The 23,469-nt window shown below is 42.5% G+C and overlaps 2 protein-coding genes across 3 annotated transcripts in view; both read left to right on the forward strand.

The window, feature by feature from the left end:
* Positions 1-7,767, forward strand: part of hs6st1a (heparan sulfate 6-O-sulfotransferase 1a) — a 78,048-nt gene extending 70,281 nt beyond the window's left edge. The window contains exons 3-4 of the mRNA XM_034110807.2: positions 1,553-1,801; positions 3,669-7,767. Of these exons, the coding sequence (XP_033966698.1) occupies positions 1,553-1,801; positions 3,669-4,004 (585 nt within the window). The 3' untranslated portion in view covers positions 4,005-7,767. The remainder of the gene's footprint in view (positions 1-1,552; positions 1,802-3,668) is intronic.
* Positions 7,768-17,963: 10,196 nt separating this feature from the next.
* The window catches only part of uggt1 (UDP-glucose glycoprotein glucosyltransferase 1), a 34,043-nt gene continuing 28,537 nt past the window's right edge, over positions 17,964-23,469 (forward strand). For both annotated transcript variants that reach the window (XM_034111144.1, XM_034111145.1), the window contains exons 1-8: positions 17,964-18,044; positions 19,534-19,669; positions 20,230-20,309; positions 20,607-20,737; positions 20,834-20,946; positions 21,029-21,203; positions 22,567-22,663; positions 22,751-22,829. In XM_034111144.1, the coding sequence (XP_033967035.1) occupies positions 18,020-18,044; positions 19,534-19,669; positions 20,230-20,309; positions 20,607-20,737; positions 20,834-20,946; positions 21,029-21,203; positions 22,567-22,663; positions 22,751-22,829 (836 nt within the window). In that variant the 5' untranslated portion in view covers positions 17,964-18,019. The remainder of the gene's footprint in view (positions 18,045-19,533; positions 19,670-20,229; positions 20,310-20,606; positions 20,738-20,833; positions 20,947-21,028; positions 21,204-22,566; positions 22,664-22,750; positions 22,830-23,469) is intronic.

A 23,469-nucleotide genomic window follows, 5' to 3' on the forward strand; every position in this document is an offset into this window, starting at 1 on the left:
CCCCTTCGCTGCTCTCTCTCTCTCCCCCCCCCCTTCGCTGCTCTCTCTCTCTCCCCCCCCCCTTCGCTGCTCTCTCTCTCTCCCCCCCTTCGCTGCTCTCTCTCTCTCCCCCCCTTCGCTGCTCTCTCTCTCTCCCCTCCGGTACACGGCACCGTTAGACGTAGTGTGGAGTTGCATTAGGTAACGCTGTGGTGGCTGTACTGCTCCAGCCGTCTCCTTTGTGTTTGTTTGTTTCCCCCTGTCTGTGTTGTTTGTGTGGGCGTGGTGGCTGTCACTCCTGGCTCCCGGCTCAACCTCCACTCACCTGCTGCAATCAGCTGTGCACCCTCCCCGACTACACACCTGCTTTCCATCAAGCCATTTACAACGGCATATCAACGGAGACTCACAACCTTTCTCCGCCAGATCGTCAAGTATCAGCCGTATCTCGCGTCTCCCCTCCGGTACAGCACCGTAGTGTGGAGTTGCATTAGGTAACGCGAGATACGGCTGATACTTGCGCATTAGTTTCTGTTATGGATCAGTATCAACAGTCCTGCCAGTAACGTTACTATATTATCAATACTACTTTAGTTATAGCCCGATATATGATTGCTAACTTTACAATGTTGTGATGTGACTGACGTTAGCTAACATTAACTGTAGCTAACGCCTGTCACTCACTGACAGCTGCTCTGTTCTCCACCGGTTCTCCACACACCAAAGCTCCATTTCTCTCCGATGGCCGTTATTTTGTCTAATCCTTGGCTGCTCCTGGTCTCTTGGACGCATAGCAGGCTCATAATTATAATCATATGCATTCGAATATATATTTTCAACCTCTTCTGTGTCAAAACTAGCATTGTGATCCATGTTTATTCATACGTTAGACCGGCCGCTCTCCCCCATGTTACGTCACACGCGGAGGCTTTTTTATGCGGAAGTGAAAATGTCTTACTAAAACGACGCCAGATGTCACTGTAGTGTACATTTCTGTATATATTTTTTTGAAAATCTAGTGTATTCATCATTTTCCTACACATGTATTCACTGGTGTCTCTAACCTGCAAGTTGCTCTTTAAGATCGACCCACTATTGATTTCTTCAAAAATAATATTGATTTAATTTGTGTCCCTAATTCAAGAACATGTGAAAGATATAAGATGAGTTGCCGACATTTGAGCGGGCCTAATGTCTCTAGCTCTCGTGCACACACACACACACACACACACTTCCTCAAACTCATATTCTTTTCTGATGGCTTTCTCAGACAAAGTGTTGGCCAGCTTATCTCACCTGAGCCTGAGGCTACCGTTGAGTTTTCCATGGCTTATAAATGACACACACACACACACACACACACACACACACACACACACACACACACACACACACACTTACTTGAGGCATTCTGGTGTACTCTTGTGAATCCAGATCAGTATGCAATCCCTACTCCTGTATTGTAACACAACGGCTCCAGAATATACTCAGTGATTAATTGATGTGTCATATTTGAATCTGAATATTTGAATATTTGAATAATCTCCTTTACTTTCTATTCATCCGTCTATAGGTTCGTATGCTGGCGGACCTGAGCCTCGTCGGCTGCTACAACATGTCCACAGTTCCAGAGAAGAAGAGGGCCCAGCTCCTCCTGGAGTCAGCCAAGAAGAACCTAAGAGACATGTCCTTCTTTGGTCTGACGGAGTACCAGAGGAAAACCCAGTTCCTGTTTGAACGGACCTTCAGGTTACGCTTCATCAGGCCTTTCATGCAGTACAACAGCACCCGGGCAGCAGGGGTGGACCTGGACAACACCACAGTAAGTGCTGCGGAGAGCTCTGTAGGCAGGAAGTGACAGATTATAAGAGACGTAAGAGAATGTCCGCTGCAGGAAGTCACTTTGTAGGACTTTGAGGTTATTTTTTTAAATGTACTTTTCTTTATTTGAGAATTTCCTTTTTATGCTACTTTTATTTTCTATAGGACATTTCAAAGAGAAATACTTTACATATTTACAAGTTGCTATAAATTATAGCTATTATAAGTGTATAGAATACAATGCATTGTTTAAGATGAAACCAGTGGCTCCAAACCTTATTGGATCATCACTCCCTCCAAAAAATGTTGGGAACCAGTTGGGTAGTTTTGCCGAAAACTGGGAACCACTAGGATTAAACTAGCAGACCAAGTTCTTATATACAGTACAAGTGGTCATATATTGCTGTGAAATGACTTTCCCCATCAAAAAAAATAAAAACAGCAGCTTCAAACACGTTTTTTACGCTTTGATTGGTCCAGTGTGGGAGTTCTTAGGCTCAATTCCCTCCAGTACACAGCAGACTGGTGATTTATACATCAAAACCAGTTGGGAGGAGAGAAAATAAAATATGCCCCTCTGACAGAGGCTGTGGAAAGATGGATATTATCACAAAGTTGGAAAATGTCCCATGGTGAAACTGACAGGTAGAGGAGGCTGTGTGGCATTTTGAGTGAAAATTAGGTTTAAAATAGCTTCTATCTAAAGGCCCCGCATGAAGTTGTGACAGAATTTAATTATTTCTATTAAAAAAAAAAGGAAAATAATTGCATCAGCAGGTGATGATAAGAATATTTACTTTTCACCCTTTTGCAAAGCTGCTGAAAGCACATTCATACCTTTTTGTGGCGTCAAGTTCCCAGAGAGCGGTTTCTGATTGAATCTGTTTTTGTGATGAGGTCTTTGTGCGAGTGGAGCTCAGCATCATCCTGCTGGCTTTGTTCCGGTGTCCCCTCATCTCTAATTTTCTAAAACTGATTCACTCTTCCCTTTGTTGACGCACACATTGCTCACAAATGATATCCAGCACTCCATCTCAGTTTTCAAAGGGATTCTCTTAATTAAACACATTTCCCCCTCCATGTTAAATCCACACACACACAGCAGATGATACGAGCCATTAAATCCAGCTGTTTTTTTTACAACATCAAACATTTCAACATTTCTGTTATCTTGCTCCACATATTGCCAACACACTTTTTATTCTCAGTTCCCTCTCGTGTTAAAAGTCCAATAAAGCTTTTGTACAAATGTCAGGTCATAGGGCGTTATCCACCGCAGGAACTTTCACATAAAGTTCATTAAATGATTTCACGCCAAGTCCCTAAAGTAGGATGTCACTGGCCAGGTTGGATGTGTTTTCTTCTCTGGGAAGATTCATTAATATGGGCCAGATTGTCTAGTGTGGAGACAGGAAACTCTACCATCCTTTTCATTCATTTGTTTATCACTCAAACTTTGGAGTCACGCCAAAATGATACAAAGAATAACACATAAATATGTTGTTTGAAAGGCTGCTATTCATTTCTAATCCATCATGTGTCCAGAGTAAAGTTGTTTCAGTTCCACTTACGAATAGCTTTACTGTAACCCTTGCTCTCACTTTTCTTTATGTTCTTCTATGACAACATTCCTTTTAGTTATATCTTGTTAACAGTGTCTTGACAGTAGCTCAGACATCACTAAATACTGTAAACCCGGTATCTTTAATGATTTAAAAACCTAAGCAGTCGCCCCCAAGTTCTGATCCATTGTGAATCGTCATGGCTTCTGTTCTGCGTTACCATTTTGACCTTATTTCTTCTACATCTTCTTTTGTTCTTCTCTGCCTTTTTTAACGCAAACATTTCCTCTGCTCCCTCCCCTTTAGGTCCAGCGTATCGAGGAGCTGAACGAGCTGGACATGGAGCTGTACGACTACGCCAGGGATCTGTTCCAGCAGCGCTACCAGTACACCCGGCAGCAAGAGAGGCGGCAGCAGCGCATCAAGAACCACCTGCAGCAGAGCCACCAGGGCCTGGGCCTGGGCGTCAGCCTGTGGCCCTCCCACGGCCGGCAGAGCTCCGTGTCCACACAGGAAGAGGGGGAGAGCGAGGGGGAGAAGGAGGAGAGGGGGGAGGGCGGCGAAGAGGGAGGCAGGACGGAGGAGGCGGGCAGCAGGCTCCCCACTGAGGACTACATGAACCAGATCATCAACCGCTGGTAGCAGCAGAATGAGAACACAGACATGCATATGTAATGTGAAATACACACACACACACACACACACACACACACACATATACACACACACACACACACAGAGTGGCGCCTGCATCAAAAGACCCAATTGACTGACTTTACTGGAGAGTTGGGATGCGGGAGTGAGAGTCACAGTGGTTGCTATGGAGACCTGGGCTTGGTCGATTGCATCAGCTCACATTATTGAGGTTTGCCCAGTTGTTATAAGCACCCGCTTGCCCTTCTCCTCCCCCCTCTGAGTTTCTCCGTCTCTCCCATCATCATTACTGACTGAGCGGAAGAGAGATATTTTTCAAAGTTGCTGACAACCGAATATCTCGACCATCCTTCCCGCGTCCTCATCCTCATCCTCCTCCTGTATTCCTCTTGTTCTCTGTGGCCTAATATGGAGCATGAGAAAATTAAATTAAAGTCTATGAATTCCCACACACTCTCGCTAAAAGACCAGTCTATTTCCCGGATGCTCCAGTTTCCAAAGAACTGGGGAAAGTGTAAAAGTATGCTAATGGCTGAGCTGAACAAAGAGTGGGAGTACATGAGACTGAACCTGAAAGGAAGAAAGGAGCAAAGAGAAGTCGGACTGAGTTGTGTAATAAAGCTTTCTGCTTAAAAAAAAAATCAGCCATTTTACCCATGAACACGCTTTGGTCATGAAATAATGACATCCTCATATTAGGATGATTTTATTTGTATTTTTCCTTTTTGCTTATGCTTTTTTTAAAGCAGAATTGTAATAACACTGAGACCAATATTGCTGCCTAAAGAAAAGTGATTCCTTTATTTCTTTATTTTTATTGGTTTTATAAGTCAAAGCTAATGGATCGGATTGATGTACAATGGACCATAGCCATTACTGAAGCCTTGCATTTTAGGGGGGGTTCGGGGAGGGGGGGAAGTTGCCTGTTTCTTTTGTTAAAGGTTCCCAAAGCTCCTGTCGCTTAACAAGTTAATTATTTCTTCCTTTCTTTCTGGATCTCAGTCCTGCAGAGAATGACAGCCAATTACAGTCAGATCTCACATAGGTGTGAAGAAATCAAAGAAGGGGCGGGGGGGGGAGCGAGTCTGCGGCAGGTTGTTGCCAGGAGCCGTGCTGTATGAGCGGCAGGCGCTTTGGAAACCTTAACTCAGATAAATGCTCCAGATGGGAGTTGTGGAACTACCGGTCACCATGGCAATGTGAGCCCTTAATACAGTGGGTGGCATTTACACTTTCTCTGGGTTTTTCTTTTCCTTACCAAGAGCTGCGTTGTAAAAAATCGGCCATCTCAAACAAACAAGCCTCCTCCCCACCTCCTGAAAGGGCACACGTAGCCGCGGTGACCTGCAGTTCGTTAGCGACCCGTTTGGTTTTACCCTGAAGAACGCACAGGGTGAGGTAGCAGTGCCTCTATGTACTGGGATCATAGTCAACATTATTTTTTGCCTGATGTTACGTCTGCATTATACTACAGTGATTTCTCTGACTACTCGTGTGTCTGCGCGGATGAGTGTGTTTCTGTGTGTGTGTGTAAATAGTATGTACAGTATGCCTTTGATTGGCGTATGTGTATGCCTTTGTAAATAGTGTGCCTGACTGAGAGGGGATGCCTGATGACTTGTGAATGACTGGTTCCATGACCAATTATCTTGCTTTTTTTTTTAATGGAGGGCAGGGCAACAAAGTCCCTCGACTATCGCAGTGATGCAAGCCAATAATACCCCCTCTCACCCTTTCTTTAACATTTTCCTTCCCCCTTTTTCTTGTCTTCTCCCCATGACGTAGTTACACATGAGGACTGTATCGCTATAACTATCTAAAATACTAATTTACGTTTAAAAAAATCTGCCAGTGTGACACGTCTTTACCCTTGAATGCAAAATCTACAAGTAGGGTTGGGTTACGACAACCTGCTCTGCCGGTGGCTCCAAATTCTGTAACCCAATCAGGAATCTTGACTTGAGCTTGTTATTCACGTTTCTTTTCTTATGAACTTGGTTCTCGCTTGTCACAAACACTAAACTCTTAACCTAACAAATCTCTTATTGAATATTTCATTTCCTGCTGCACTGTAGTAAACCTGAATGTAGCTTTCGCCGTTTGTTAAGCCAAACATCGCCAACCCATTTTTGTAGCATTCCCAACAAAAAAAGGTGCAAATCAAAATGTTATGTTTTCCCTTTCTGTTCAGCATCTGGTCAAATCTTCCAAGAAGTTTTTTTTAAAGAAAAACTTTTTGCCACGGGTAAATTCAATATTTAAATCTAGTATTTTCACAGATTGTGAAATGACCTGAGCAGCTGACTTAGTGTACATTACAGTTTAGAGATAATATTGGATTTTAATCATGGATTCACCCTAGGTTAACATCATTTTATCAGTCTGAAAAGAATTGGTTTGTACCTGCAGAGTGCTGAGATTTCAGATTATATTCAATAAATATTACATTTGTATTGGCCTGAACTAAACTTTTTGTAATGACAGAGAAACATTCCACCTCTGCTAATCAGATTGTATCACGTTCATTTGTATTCTGTTTATCCTGTTTTCAGGTTGTAGGTGCAGCTTGTGTTTCTGCCAACTTAATGTGATAATACATCTTTGAGTTTGAACTAATTAAAACTCTTAACCTGAATGTTCAATAAGGGATTTCGAAAGGTTTCTGATGCATGAATACTGATTTCATAGTCCATCAAATGTTAATGAAGCCCAACCCAAATCAATGAATCTGAGCAATAAGAGGGAACACCAAGGAGAAGAAGGTGGAGAAGAGAATGTAAAAGTGGGCAAGAGACGTGTCACAGCACGATCTAATTAAACTGAATGTAGTCCACGTTTGGTGTCATGCAGAGGGGCAAAGGGAGGATGCATGCTTTCTTGGTATAAGATAAATAACATGTCGCATCCTGTTCCTAACAATAGATGTTCTGAAGAAAGGAGAAACCAACAATTTAGCCGCCCACCACCCTTCTTGATTTAAACTAATCACCCTGGATCCTCTATTGTCTTTCCTTTTGATCAGCTCCTTTCAACAAAACATGTAAGGGAAGGAGGAGAGGAGGAGTGATACAAGGTATTGGGATGTGTCCAGGGTCAATATGCTGCTTTTTGTGTAGCCTTCAAAGTAACGCAAATGGTAATGGGAAGAGAGATGTCCCTTCTTTTGTTTGGTATTAACTTCCCCTGCATTGTATTCTTGAAACTGGAGACCTGAAAACACTGCGGCTCCAGGCATTTTGCCCACAACCTCTTTTTCAGAGTCAGTCTTGCGTTCGGGCTCCAAACCAATATCTGACTTTGCATTAGTGGCCGAAGACAGAACACAAAAGTAATCTGCCTTCAGAGTGTTTTACTTTCAGCGCTCCAGTTTCGAGTGACCATCAGCCTTGAAGCAGTGCTCACAAATACTCCCAGTACCCGAAACAAAAACCTTTCACTGAAATTATTCCAGGAATTGACGCTGTAAAGCTATACTCAAATATTTTACGTCTCATCACTATGTATATCTGATGTCTTAACAGCGTTTCCTTTGTGCCAATGAAGCAACCCGGGTGACATCATCCTCTTTTTGTTTCTTTGTGTTTTTGTTTTTTGAAAGATGTGTTAAAAACGGTGTGATAGAGACTTGTTTGTTGGGATTGGTCTGCAGTTTGTCTCTGGCTCCTTCTGTATGCATCATTCTGGGTTTGTTTCTTATGATTGCAAAAATGAATCATCAAGCCACCAATTAAAAATATTTCATTTTTACAGACCTGACTGTGTGTTCTTGTTACTGCATATCATTAATGCTCTAAGACTCTATGAAGCATGACAAACGTCTCCCCTTTGACTTTTTCCGGCTGGATCATTCATCCAAGGTCCTGAATTTGAAACGCTGCCACATATTCCTTTTAAAAATACTCACTTGGGGATCTTGTGTGTGCCCTCCACGTTTCTGCACTTCCATCTACCGGCCAATCTATAACTAGAGAACATTTCAACCACTCGCCTACACTAACCACAGGACCATGACCCCATAAAGCAGCCTGCCCGCCCCCCACCCTAATGACACCTCAGCCCTGTCAACAGTGATCTACCACCTAATTCAATCCGCAGACACTCTGGGCCTGCCTCACACACACGTATATGTACACAAACACACTCCTTCCTCTGCTGTGGTAGGTAGGCGTGAGGCGGGCAGGGGACAGAGACCGCGGGCCGGTATAAATATAATTCCCTGTCCTTGGCTGTGCACGCAGAGGAGAGGGGGCAGAGCTTCCTCCCCGTCTCATCAGCGGTGCGGTTGAGCTTCAACTTTGACCCCTTGAGGCCGGGCAGAAAAACAATTTTCCTGGATAGTGACAGGCGGAGGCAATGGGCTGAGGGGAGATCAGAGCGGGGAGACAGCACCGACAAGAGCAAGAGTGTAAGGGAGATGAGGAATCAGAGAGGGCCTTCATGTAAGACAGAAGGATGATTTTGTGTCTGACATATGAAGAGGGAGTGAGAGTGAGCAGGAGAGAACAGGGAGGTTGTGCCGCCTCTCTGGCAGCTGGTTCATGGTGTGTTGGAGTGAACGCAGTCTTTAATCCTCCCATAGCTCTGGGTCGCTGTCATTTCAAGTGCAGCTGGACTAAACAAACAATAATGGCTTGGCTACTGCAGAGGGTTGTGCGGCTTTTGTCCAAGCGAACATGTGAGTGTTTGGGAGAAAGTGCTCTCTCCTGCAGAGGGAATCCAGCTCTGAGTGATTCAATGGGCTCTGGCTGCCGTCCATTATTAGGTCAAACTGGCTGCAACTCCTCATTGCCGGTCCCATGCTTCTTTCATGCAAACAAAGAAGCTCTGGCATTGTTATCGCCTATTTTCAGCGTGGAATTCTGCAGATAAGTTCATACCGACTGCCTCCCTCATGTGCATCAGTGCCAGGCTATTGTACTTCTGGAGGATTGCCCTTTTGGCTCTGGTACTGGTCACCATGGAGTTTGGTCCTCTGTCTCTGGTTGAGTCATTTCCAGCAGTGGCAATGGGTTAGCCCTTCATCTGTAAATATACAATGTGGGTAAATCTCTATGCACAAACCATTTGCAGAGAATCAATACCATGTTTTGACAAAAAGTAAATGCACAGGGCATCCAGAGAGTCCAGTGTGGGAGTAGCACATTTTTCCTTTGGCAATAAAACAAATACGATTAGATTGGACATGTGAGGCCATTGTCTGACCTTCCACTCTGGGTTTTAGCTAATCTCCCAGGTCAACACCAAATCATCCCTCATGATATTAAAGGATTGAAAAGAAGAATCCAGGAACCTCCCAGGCTGCACTCGGCTTTGTATTCCGACTGACACCAGTGGGAGTCCAATCCGAGGAATCTCACAATCCCATTATGGTGAGTTTATTATGTTTGCGTGTGTGTGTGGAGCTTTGGCCCAGGAGCTCATAAAGAGATGATCCGCTTCAAACTTATTAATCCTTTACATAAAAGCCTTCTAAATGAAGATGTTGGAGAAATGTAACAAACATTAGGTCAGGGCTTAAACAAAATGAAAAGCTGTCATGGGGGCGGATACATTCCCTGTATCTATGCACACGAGAGCATATAAATGAAAGGCCTAAATGTTACTTTGCATAAAGAAAATGACTGATCCTAATTCAAAAACATTTTGCTTAGTAAGTGTTTGTGTAAGTTTAATGTATCAAACAACCCTCATCTCAATCTGTATTTATGATTTGAGCTCAGACCAGCCCAGTGTTTGGTGGCTGTAATGTGATGAATTAGCTTCATGTAGCTGACCCCCACTGACCCCTATTATACAGTCAGGGACACATTTAATTAGCGGCAACTCACGTGAAACGACAAAATGTATTAATATTAATGGAGGTTTAATTGAGGTCGTTTTGGTCCCCCGTCGAGGCTTTCAACCTCTAAAATGGCTGACGTGTGATAGTGCGAGGAGAGGGAGCCCACAGCCCGGGCTCGCCATTTTGTGTGTGACCCCGGAGAAGATGACAACCATCTCCCATAATTCATCTGAAGATGTCACCTCGTTGACAGATGAAGTGTGTGTGTGTGTGTGTGTGTGTGTGTGTGTGTGTGTGTGTGTGTGTGTGTGTGTGTGTGTGTGTGTGTGTGTGTGTGTGTGTGTGTGTGTGTGTGTGTGTGTGTGTGTGTGTGTGTGTGTGTGTGTGTGTGTGTGTGTGTGTGTGTGTGTGTGTGTGTGTGTGTGTGTGTGTGTGTGTGTGTGTGTGTGGGTGGGTGGGTGGGTGGGTGTGGGTGGGTGGGTGGGTGTGTCGGTGTGTGTTTGTGCACTTGGAAGGGTTCTCTACCAGTGGGGACGTTTTGGCCTGTCTTCATAGGGGTACAATTACGATTTTTGTGTGTGTGTGTGTGTGTGTGTGTGTGTGTGTGTGTGTGTGTGTGTGTGTGTGTGTGTGTGTGTGTGTGTGGTGTGTGTGTGTGTGTGTGTGTGTGTGTGTGTGTGTGTGTGTGTGTGTGTGTGTGTGTGTGTGTGTGTGTGTGTGTGTGTGTGTGTGTGTGTGTGTGTGTGTGTGTGTGTGCGTGCATGCATCAACATGTGTGAGGTGTCGTGGGCGAGGGCACTTCAAAGTGAAGGTCAAATCCAGCAGGATAATTAATGTCGCTCCTTTTCATATAATGTTAAATCAAACTCTGGAACTGCTCCCTCTGGAGGACCAGCTGTCAAATTTAATTTAGGCTGCAGAGCGAGTAAATGAAAAAAGCAAGACCCATGTCTCCACACCCTGGGACAGTGTCTCTTTAGCTTTCATCTTCTTTTATCAGGACCGCACAACAGGTGGACATGTTTAAATAACGTGCCCCAAAGAGAATCAGCCCATCTTAAGAGAAATTCAAGGTTATATTATGAAATGTTGGACCCCAGGAGCCTTTTGCAAAATGAGAGGGAATCAGGTTTCTCTTATTTTATATTACCAAATCACAAACACTGTGAACCAAAACAGCTTTGGCTTATTCTTAATACAGGATTTTTTTTCATGGCTGTCACACCATGTAAACAGGAAACCTCATTGACATATTTAAATTAATATGTGCGATTTTCTTAAATGAAGTACCACCATGTTATGGATCAACTTAACAGTGTCTGGTATACAATTATGGTTGGAGCCCTACACATAATACCACATGCACAGGAAATGAAATAGAACTCTCTCACCTACCTCTTTTTAAAAAGCAAATCCCTCCTAAAATTGTATTCATATAATTACATCTATAAAATTATTTCGCTCAGCTTTCATATTTAAGTTCATATTAAAATTAAGTTTAATTTATTGATTTTGTTATTTAATAAAAATGAAATAGATATAATGAACAGGTTATCTTTTAAAAGATAATGAAAATAAAAAATGTACAAATAAAATACTATATGTACAGTATGTGTCTGCATGTACTTATACATACCTGCATAGAAACAGGTAGACAAAGGATACACATGTATTTACACACATATTGACTGTGCTGCTTTCTATACACTGTCCTGTTCGGTATAATATCAAAATATGTGAATGTTAACCTATGTTATGTTATGTCTGTGGTTGGCCATTCTACCGAATTGGACCAAAGTCAGGATGTTAATGTTTTGAAATGTTGTATGTTTTTTTCCCAAAACGTTGTCATATATATTTTGTACCATATCTAAATTACACATATCTAGTAAAAGAACCATACATTTTTATATCTTATTTTCAGACTGTATTGGAATGTTCTTCCTCTACCAAAAATGGTCACTACCGAAACATAGTACATACACTGTAGTAAAAAGTATTATATTAACCTGTTAAGATTGTTTTACCTTCCCTTCTCGAAATAGTATTTTTAACAAATATTTCTTGAGGGTTTTCACAATTAAATTAATAAAAGTGAATTTTTAATCAAATTTCAAAGTTCAATTTATACAATTCATAAAAATCATAATGAAAACTTTCTTTGTAAAAATGCATAATACTGATCATATTGATTCCAGAGTTGATGATTGTTGAAATTGAACATACATTAAACCAATCAGTATCATATCATTTTAGATGATAACTCAATATACTTAATTTTTTACAAAACATCCACTGTTTTGGTAGTGACCACAGTATTTTGTTCTCACGGTTTTATCATATTCCCTCAACCTTATTGCTTAATCTTAACTCATAACATACCTTATGTTGAAGTGTGAATGTTTGAAGCTACTGACCCAGAATCAGCACTTTAGTAACAGGTTGAAATAGAGGGGGATGAGGCTAGAATGGATGATCTGTTTGGTAATTCGGTAGAATGCCCCATATACCAATGATATCACCATATAGACATTAAAAATACAAAATGCAGACATTTTCCGCTTCACAGCACCCACTGCTTTTAGATAAACACTTTTGGATGTAATAGCTCAAACACTTTTCCTGGAAGCCATTGAGCGTGCCACAAATTAAGTGTCAATGGACCAACTCCATAAAAGTGACACCTGCTCTGATTTGTAGTTGGGACAGATGTGTTTGTTAGAAAATATTGATTTTACTGTCAAAAGTCACTGGAATAGCACAATGTGATTTATGTTATGGTATTGGTTTTCATTTAACTGATACAAATAAAAGTGGTGGAATGTAACTAAGTACAGAATGGGCCATTATGCGTTATGGGTTCTTTCACTATGTGTGTTATGAATACATTAATACATTACATTACAATACAATACATTAGTACATTGCATCACAATAAAGGCTTGACCCCCTCATAAAACTCATAACAACCTGCACTGTATGTTCACAGTTAATGTCATATCTTGTTATGGAACTAATGAGGCTGTGGTAGTTGTGGTGTAAAAAACAGAAATGAAAAGTCAGTCAGAAAGCAACAGAGGCTTAAGTCCAGTTTATTCTAATGACATGTTAAGGAAACCAGATGTGCTGATAGCCTTGGACAGTCACTCGCTTTCATGAGTTTAAACAAAAGTTCTTTAACAATATCTTGTTGTCCCCTTGTGACCCTAATTCTAACCCTAATATACCAAGAAACCCGTCCGGCAAAACATTTACTTAACATCTCTGGGGGTGTTTCTCAATGTCGAGGAAAGCTGCTCCAGAGCCACTATTTCAAGGATACTACATCATCGAGTCCCGCCGAAGGACTGTTCCAATGTCCAGGATACTTGGAATTCTACCGAGGCCGGCGTACTTCGTTGCGGGAAATTTCGAGGCTGCACATGTGTAGACTCCGCGGTCTTAAAATCCCCACAATGCTTTGCACACGGACCAATTTCCAAATCTTTGGCGGAAATCGCGCTCCATTTAAGGCGGGGCCTCGCATATGGCGCACACCTGCACACCTGTTAGCCTGTTCCACAATTCTTCGTTTTCCGAGGCTTGGAAGGATTCTTGCCTCGCTTCTGAAGCAATTGACTCGGAGGTACATGTGCTACCAAGCAAGCCTCCTCGACATTGAGAAACACCCTGGTGCTTGGCTCGAAGGGTATGGATGTCTCGAGTCAGAAGGTTGGTGGTTCAAGAACCAGCATGGGAAAGAGATGGTGTGATATGGAAAGCAAGATGGTGTGATGCGATAATGTGAAAGCTAGACTAAAGGCCCTGACACACCTACCCGATTTTCGGAGTCAGAGGCCGTCAGAGGCAGTCGGGCATTCGCGGCGCCCTACTCAGGTTGGTGTGTCCCGCACCGTCGTTGCTTTACGGCACATTTTCACACCTCCCGCGGCCGATTCAACATGTTTAATGTTGAATCGGCCAAAGAAAGTCGGCCAAAGAAATCACTCTGATTGGCTGTTGCCTCTTTTGAATGACAAATACACACTACCGCTGCCTGCTGGTAAGGACAGTTATTGCCACTCGTCGACTGAAGTATTTGCGGTGTGTTCGTAGGCGGGCGGCGTAGGCGGGCGGCGTAGGCGGGCGGCGTAGGCGGGCGGTGTAGGCGGGCGGCGTAGGCGGGCGGCGTAGGCGGGCGGTGTAGGCGGGCGGCGTAGGCGGGCGGCGTAGGCGGGCGGCGTAGGCGGGCGGCGTAGCCGACGCAGGCGACGTAAAAGTCGGGACGCCTTCGGTACGCGTTCTTTGGTCTCCGGTTGGTGTGTAGCGGCCTTAAAGGAATGGTCCACTCATTAGATAATTAATCAAAACTTCAGTATTTAGTGAAACGTTATGTTTAAACCATACCCTGAAGAAATCAGCGATATTCCCCGGTAAATAATGATTTTATAGCTCTTTTTATCAAGACCTGTATATTCCGTCTGGCCGCCGCCATGTTTGCCATTTTCAGTAGTCACGTGATGGTCGTGACGTCATCCATGCGTTCACTTTGTCAACACACGGAAATATGGTGGAGTATTTCAGTTCGGACTCGTCAGCAGAGGAACAAGTTTTAACCAATGTGAAGAGATTGGATGGGGGAATTCAGCCATACATATCAGTATGACAATACGACACCCTCTGTCCTAAGACCCTCACATCGTACAAGGAAAGACTTCCGAAGAAAACCCCCAGTTTAAAGGGAACATGGGAGAAACCTCAGGGAGAGCAACAGAGGAGGGATCCCTCTCCCAGGACGGACAGACGTGCAATAGATTCCGTGTGTAAATTGAAAAGATAATACATTTGCAACATAGGTAGTCTAAATGTTTGGAAATGCATGTGTGTATAACAGGAAGATGATATAAGATACTATATGTATGCATGTAGTACCACCCTTGCTAGCGATTCCCTCTCTAGTTTAGCATACTCAGCTTCGTTGTCCCTGGCCATAGAATCACGATTTTATGGGGCCGGAAAAACTGGGGGGAAATACACACTAGCCGGTACTACGCTATATGGAAAGGCCACCCAAAACTGTCCTGGCCTGGACGTTAAAACGGGGCTAGCCGCTGCAATGGAAATGCGCTATAACATACCTTATTCTTACTCCGAGCACTACTTCTGCTCCTCCGTCGCTTCACACTTGCAGAGGGCGATTTCTCTACTGGCCGAACTGGTGTCCTGGTCGGTGATGACACCAGAAAGACCGATGGTACTGCATCTCCATTGAGTAATGGTTGTTCTTTAAATCCCATGTTATTTTTGATCATACTCTCAGAGTAGTCGTCCGGAAATGTGAAATGTTCGCTGTATACATGAGCCTGTAAATCTCTCGGTTCGGGCCGGCCACATTTCGCTAGCCACTGCCTCCGAATGTACTTCTTATGCTTACCTTTTGGCAACAGATGGAACCGAGCATTCCGTGGATTGTTCCTATCCGAATTATGGCAATATTTCGCGATACAGTGAGGCATATTTGAAGAGAGAAACTACAGTAAATAACATGGAGATCAACGTGTCTTCGAAAACCCAACGCATGGATTACGTCACGTCCGGGAAATGGCGGCGCCCACAGTGTTGATGTTATTTCGGTATATAATCAGTTTAAAATCACTGATAATGTCATCGGATTCAAAAAAAAAAAAAGAGAGACTGGCAGAGACTGGTCTGTTTTATCGGATGATCATTTTTAAAAAATGAGTGTCATGAGCATACCATTCCTTTAAAGGTCCTTACACACCAAGCCGATTTTCGGCGTCGATAGATGTCGGGCCGTCGATGAGCGTCGTGTCGCCCTACTCAGATTGGTGTGTCTCGGTGTGTACTGCACCGTCGTGTCTTTTCGGCCATGCCGACACCTTCCGTTCCGCCGCCGATTCGACATGTTGAATCAGGAGGCTGTCGGCTAAAGGCCGTCGGCCAAAGAAATCACTCTTATTGGCTGTTCAGCTTAGCGAATCAGTGCATGAGAAGCGAAACGGAACCCAAACAAACTATTAAGAAGGCAAATCTGAGATTGAATTTAACTTCAGCTCTCGACACAGGTTCGGGAAAGCCCCATGAGCTTCTCGTTGTAGAGTGAAAATGGAACGCAGGCTATTTGTTGTTTGTTTATATCACGCACACAGTCTGTTCCGAAGCGTGTCCAGAACGCAGCCGCCAGACTCCTCACCCACACCAAATCATGGCATCATATCACCCCGGTCCTCAAAGAACTCCACTGGCTCCCCGTTTCACACCGCATCCACTACAAACTCCTGGTCCTCACTTACAAAGCCCTGCACCATCTGGCCCCCCCCTACCTCACTGACCTCCTCACCCTCTACCAACCACCCCGGTCCCTCAGATCCTCCTCAGCCGGTTTGCTTTCAATCCCCAAGGCCAAACTCCGGAGCTTCGGGGACAGAGCCTTCTCTGTGGCAGCCCCGAAGCTCTGGAACTCCCTCCCCCAAGACCTCCGTGAGTCTGAGTCCCTCACCCTGTTCCAGTCCCGCCTCAAAACCCACCTCTTCAACTCTCTATCCATAAGCCCCCCCCCCTCTCAATCAACTTCCTCCTGACTGCTTTTCTGTTGTGTTTTGTTTCTTTTTGGTTCTGTCTTTGTTTTTGTTTTGTTTGTCTACCCTCCCTCCCAAATGTAAAGCGTCTTTGGGTTCAGAAAAGCGCTATATAAAATTGATATATTATTATTATTATTGTTCTTCTTCTCTCGTGAGGCGATGTTCCGTCGGGGCATGTTCTTTTGGTGTTCTTTAGTGTCAGTTAGGTGTGTCAGGACCTTTAAGGCACTGACACACCAGGCCGAAATCGACCGTTTTCGTTAGTCGGACGACGAAGCGTGCCCTGTCGCCCAAACTCAATTTGGTGTGTCCCGCACCGTCGGACGTGACACGCCTTATTTGGCCTTTCATGGCTGATGCATGCAGTCAGCCAAAGAAATCACTCTGATTGCTTCCACCTCTTGAGAGACTGTTGCTTGAGAAAGTCTTCCACAAGCAACACTCCAATGGCTGATAGCTCCAGTACCGCACGAAACATGTTTTCGATGGACGAGAGTGAAAATGGAACGCACACGCTATTTGTTGTTTGTTTATATCACGCAGTCTGATCTTCTTCTCTGTCTTCCGGTTGTTGCCTCTTTTGAATGACGAATACACAATACCGCCGCCTGCTGGTAAGGAGAGTTATTTAAAAAAATACAATAAATTAAAAAAGTACATAAATTAAATAATAATAATACAAAAATACCAAACAGTATATTCAGAACAATGCAATGAATAAAGTACATACAATTATAACAATACAAATATAAAGACAATATCATTAAAATATAATAATACAACTATAAATATAATAATAATAAACAAATATATATATATTATATAATAATAAAAAATAGAAAAATATATAATTATATACAGTATATACAAATTATAAAAGCCTTTGTGAGTTTTCATGTTTTGAGCGACTTTGTGTCCTTGCCAGCATAAAGGGGACGAACACAAAGGTCATGTGATCCAATAATGTTGCATCAATCCTGCCTGCTCAAGCTGCTTTATTATAGCTCAGCGGTTAATGCAAGCAGACCATATCTAGAGATCTTTCCCCCAGGGATCAATACAAGTTTATCTTAAATCTTATCATTATTTTTACACTGTTGCATTGCTACTTCTTCCATCACTTCCATATAACCACTGACCACTGCCAAGCATACATTTTACATTTGATATGTTTTGTCATAGGTTATGTATTTCCTGTAACTCACATAGTTAGATAAAGTAAATTATCGAAATTTTCAGGAGGAATATTATAGTTTGGGAAATTGCATTTGTTTTCCGAATTTACTCTAAATAAATAAACTCAATTAAGAATATTGTGCAATTATAATAAACCTGCTCTATGCAAGTATCATTATTCTCTTGAAAAAAAAAGGATATTCTTTTAATTATGTAGACTAGAGACATGATGTTTAATTACGTTTTTCAGTCTGAAAGTCTGTGGTTATGTAGTAAAGTTAATTGCAAGATTAGGTTCCGATTCCCATTTCAGTTTTTAATTATCTCAGTGAAATTTACTATTTTGTGTTCAAGTCACGTTTTGTTAAATAGAAGAATGCACGGAGGAGTTCAGTAGTTTTTGAACAGGCAGAACTGTGGTTACCTAAACAGCCTGACAGGACCCTCCCACTCTCCAGCGGATCATGACTGCAGGAAGCTACGGAGCCGGTGAGGAAATAGCATTCATTTTCTTGTGATAAAGCTCCAAATGTGTATATTCGCGTCTGGGTGTTATTGTATATTAAAGACTGGGATATTATCTGCCTGTAGTTATAATAAAAAAAAATTAAATGGTGTAGTTCTTTCTTGTTTTGTAGCAGCAGTTAGCTAGCTTACTGCGTCTTTTTGGCTAACGTTAATTTCCATGTAGCGTTAGCTGGCCGGTAGTTCACCAACCGTCAACGGGTTCTGGGTGTCAAGGTAACGGTAACCAACAGTTTACATCAGGTCAAACTAGACAGATTATAAAGACATTTTACCGTTGCGTTTATTGTCAATGAAACAATGCCGGATGTACAAACTGAGCGCTCATTGGATGGAGGAGCCACGCTGAACTTTCCTATTGGACAGAGTTCATTCAGGCTTTTTGTTTACTAGCGACTGTCAAGGATTTACGTAGGAGTGCGCATATTTACCTATAGTGCAGCTATGTTGGGTACCTCGGGGGTGATTTGTTGTTTAGGCCGGATTTACCTGTTAGGGGCCCTATTTATCCTCCAGCTCCTGCTGTGTGTTTGCGCAGCATGTGTGTCTCTGAGTTTAATGTAAGTGCAATGCATATAGCAAACTATACAGCCACTAAGAACAGGAAGTGATTCTATTTATTTAACAGATGCAATAAGGTGGAATGGGGGGATCGAACATAGACATCCTACACATTCACACCAACTGGTTCACTATTGCTGTATTTGGATTACTTTTAAATAATCATATGATAGTTATTTTTTATTTTTTAGTTTTAAATGTGACGTTTTACAATGTTGTTGTTCTGTCCAGAAGTGTTTTCAGGTTAAAACCATACAGTCTATACAGTAGTTAAAACACTGTTAGAAACTGAATACCTTTGGACCCTGAATTAAAAAAAGACATATAATTGCGTCATGCTGGGCTCTGTTGTTATGTTGTTCTCAGTTTGCTGTTGTCTTATAGACTTTATACCCAATTGACTAATGAATGGCCTATATCCAGCCCCAGGTACACTGTGCATCACATAGTTTGCAGTGATTTGCAACATCATTTGGAATATGGACAATTTGAGAACATTATACAATAATTATAAAGTGATTCAGACTCAGGGCTACAGAATTATAGAACAATGTAGCACCCACACTCTTTCGACATTTAACTATATAATTATACATTTCCTGAATTACATAATACAAATTGGATCAAATTGAATGGAAACTATGAGCACGGCTAAGATTGTATAAAAGACTGTTCAAAAAGTGTTTAGCATTATGGCTGAAATCAGTATTACAATGATAATAATGATATTCTGTTGCATCACAATATGGCAATATCATAGATTCAACTGATGACCTGTGTCCCACTGTGATGTGTCATCCAAACTCCTGTGATACATATTCTTGCTCTGAGTATCCTGTCAATCTTTTGATTTTTTAAAACTAATTTTCCTAAACTCATCTCTCTGGCATAGGCTTAAGGATGGGGCTTCTGTGGGTCCTGCTGCTGTCGTCGCTGCTCTCTGCAGTATCTGGTGCTGCCGACTCCAAGGCTGTCACCACCACCCTCACAACCAAATGGACTGATACCCCTCTGCTGCTGGAGGCCAGGTACGACTCTGCACTGCTCAGCAGTAGCAGCCATTTGGCAGCATTACATCTGATATTACATTTTGGAAGCAGATAATAGATACATCAATGTCCTGAGGGCTTGTAGGGTCATTACTGAGGCTGTCCTCTAAGTGACTTTAAACTTCTGTCTCAGTGGTGCGTCCTTGAGCCAAACGCTGAATACTTATAGGCTTCAGATGAAGTACTGTGCTGCAGCTGACTAGAGCTGCTTATTGGAAAGAATCCAGTGCTATGAACAGAACACTGGGATCTTCATTTGCATTAAGACACTCCCTCTCTCATCCAACATCATAGCACTGCAGTTTATGCAATCTAAGCCACTGTCGGCCTCAACATTTGAATTTAAATGATTTATTACAAATAATTTGTGGTTTCAAGAATTGTTACAGTATCACAATATGGCGATACTATGAAAAGCAAGTGTTTATGATTTATGATTTATCCAAATGTAGCTGTAACAATTTACAAGCGGTAAGTGTGTCATAAATAAATAATAGCACAGCTCATAAAACTGCCACCTTCTTCTTCCTCTCCCACAGTGAGTTTCTGGCAGAGGAGAGCCAGGAGAAGTTCTGGGACTTTGTGGAGGCCAATCAGAACATAGAAGGAGAGCATGATGGTAAAGTAAAGCCACTTAACACCAGTTTTCACTTTAAGACTTTGTGCTTGGAGCAGCTAAATCTATGAAGCGCGTAAAAGCCTCTTGGAAACATTTGCAGTGTCAGTGATTTAGCGTCAGTGATTTAGCTAAACATTTCTGCAAGTAATAACATTTGAGTACAGAGCGGCAAGTGGTATATTTGTTCTTTTCATTTGTGTCTCTGTTTGTGAGAAGCTTTAAATAATTTAAATTGAGTGAGAGAAAACATGTCAAATAACACGCATTGTTTCTGATTGTGCTTATTGTCCTGTGCAGACACAGATCAGTCCTACTATGACCTGATCGTAAAGAAAGCCCGTGCCGTGCTCAGCTCCGTCCAGGTGAACATGCTGAAGTTCGCCCTCTCTCTGAGAGCCTACTCTGCGACAGTACACTCCTTCCAACAGGTACGATACGATTTGTTGTTTGTTTTGTTTGAACTGCATATGAGAAGTGTCATATTATATTGAATGTGAAAGAGAGATCCTGCTGTTCTCTTTCAGATTGCGTCCAATGAGCCTCCTGCCTCTGGCTGCTCAGCATTTTTCAGCGTCCATGGAGAAAAGACATGTGATGAAGATGGTTTAGCAGAGCTGCTGAAAACGGCCCCTCAGAGGTAATTTAAGACAAATACAATATGGACTCAAAGGTGATAAACCAGTCAAATAATGACTGATGTGTTTCCTGTCTTTTTTCAGGCCAAAGCCATTCCTTTTTAAAGGCGATCACAAATACCCAGGATCAAATCCAGAAGCTCCTGTCGTCATTCTGTACGGCCAGTTCGGGACACCGGAGTTCGAGAGGCTTCACCAAGTCATATCATTCAAAGTCCACGAAGGCCTGGCGACATATGTGCTCCGACATTACGTTGCTGTAGGTGTTCCTCATGCCGTTATCATTACTTTATTTGTGCCTGCTTTGTGAGAGAAGTCTGGCCAGCTACAGTTAATATTGTTTGGCTTGTTGAAGCTAGCATCAAGAGGTCAAGCTAGGGGACTTTTCTACTTCCTGGAAATATTGTTTTTGTGGATAGACTGTGTGCAAGCAGCATTGTATTTAAAGAAGGATAAGCATTGAAGGACAAATGTTGCTTTGATCTTGATTAAGATGAGGATGATGAACTACAGTTAACAGCATTAAATAAGTAGGAGTGTGGAAGAAGATAAAACATATAAATAAACCTCATTCTCACACGCATTGTATTCACACTTAGCCAGATACACATTATATCGGCATATGTTCCATCTGCTTTTTCTTTCTCACAGTCAGAAATACAAACATAAAAAAAAGGTGCAAAGTGAAACACTGCTACTGTATGTAGATTGCTACCTACAGGATTGGCTAGTTCCTGTTGCTTTCACTGACACTTAAAGTGTTGATTTCGGCGCTAGAGGGGTTGTCAGGTTGAATCATAAAGTTCCCGTAAGGGGCAATTCAGAAAAAGTAAATTTGGACCCTCTTCACACAACAGCTGGAATCTTCACGGATGCATACACTGTAGGTGTTATGGAAAATGAAGCAGAGTGTTGATTAAGAATCACTTGTGTTTCCAGTTGTTTATCTAAAAAAATCCTGTGCGCTATAATTGGGTTTTTCTTTTTCACCTGAGATAAACAAGTTGTATTCCAGTTTATCATGTCGGGTTTAAGATGGAAGGCTTTTTTCCAACATGTGCAAATACAATAGATACGTTTTTTCCGACCTTTAATTGTGCAAGATTATTTCCACCATCCGTCTATCAAGTTCTAGCCACTCGATCAATTGCATCACTCGACGGTTTCTCTTGTTTTTTTATCAAAGCTTCGGGGCAAATCGGGGCGTGCTTAATGTCTCTTGCACTTAGCGAGCAACAGCTGGTAGTTTGTACTTGAAAGCTGGAAAATTAGCGACGGGCTCAAGTGTTTGATACAAGTAAGATGCATTTATTTTTTTGCAACAGAGATGAAGACAATTACAAAAAAATTGTACAAAAGCTGAAACCACATGAGCAAATGATTTTTTTCTGCTCAGTTGTGTATGAATTGGAAACATTGCAGCTGCGATCAAAAGAGAGATTGACAGCTTGATTCGAGACTTAACTGCTCTCGGTGTCTTTTGAATTAATTTACAAATGCATGTTTATCTCGTTGATGTGAAGTGGTCTGTCAAGGCACATCAAGCAATCTGTCATTCCCGTGATGGGGATAAGGAGGACTTCTCCATTTCTTTTTTACAACGATTCCTTCTTTCCCTTCAGAATCCCAGTGAGAAGAAGGTCTATCTGTCGGGATACGGAGTGGAGCTGGCCATCAAAAGCCAGGAGTACAAGGCAAAGGACGACACACAAGTCGAAGGTGCCCACACATGCAATATTGATACTCTCATGCCCATGGTGGGGGAATCCCTCATGTAAATCACAAGTGAATTGATTGTGGTTTCAGAGGCGGAGGTGAACGCTACAATGTTTGGAGAGAACGATCCTGTGGACGAGGTTCAGGGATTCCTTTTTGGCAAACTGAAGTGAGTATACTCAAAACTTGGATTGGTTCCAGGAACTGCACCACGCTCACAGCGGTCCAAGCCTTTTTATCCTTCTGTTTTAAAATAGTTTTGCTTCAAGCCCCTGACCGTAACCCCTTTGAGTTGAATGCACCAAGGCTTTTGTCTCCAACTGGCCCACCAATTCCCCCCCCCCCCCCCCCCCCCAGCAAACACAATTCATACAGTGATGCAATTCAAAGTGCTTTGCAGGATCAAACAGATAAAAACACAATACATTTGATTATGGTCAAAGTGAGAAGAAATACAAAAACACACAAAACAATTAAAAGAAAGAAAACCATGTTTAACAGTTAAAGAAAACGACCTGTTTTAGACGATTCTAAAGTGCTAGCCATTCTCGGATGTTCTGGGAGTTTGTTCCATGCGTTAGGAGCATAGATGCAGAAAGCTGCTTGCCCACGCTTTGATCTCACAAATGGAGCAGCCGGCCTGCGCCTGAGGGGTCTGCTGGGCTCGTACCGCTGAAGGAGGTCCTTGGTAGCACACCACCCTTAACACACTTTATGTAAACAAGATAACTAAAAAAGACATAGGTTTGAAGTAGAACAGGGAGCTTTTCTTCAGGAAGAAAGCACATATTTGCACTGGCATTAAGGTG

This window comes from Pseudochaenichthys georgianus, chromosome 22 (assembly GCF_902827115.2).
Source record: "Pseudochaenichthys georgianus chromosome 22, fPseGeo1.2, whole genome shotgun sequence".
Lineage (NCBI taxonomy): Eukaryota > Metazoa > Chordata > Actinopteri > Perciformes > Channichthyidae > Pseudochaenichthys > Pseudochaenichthys georgianus.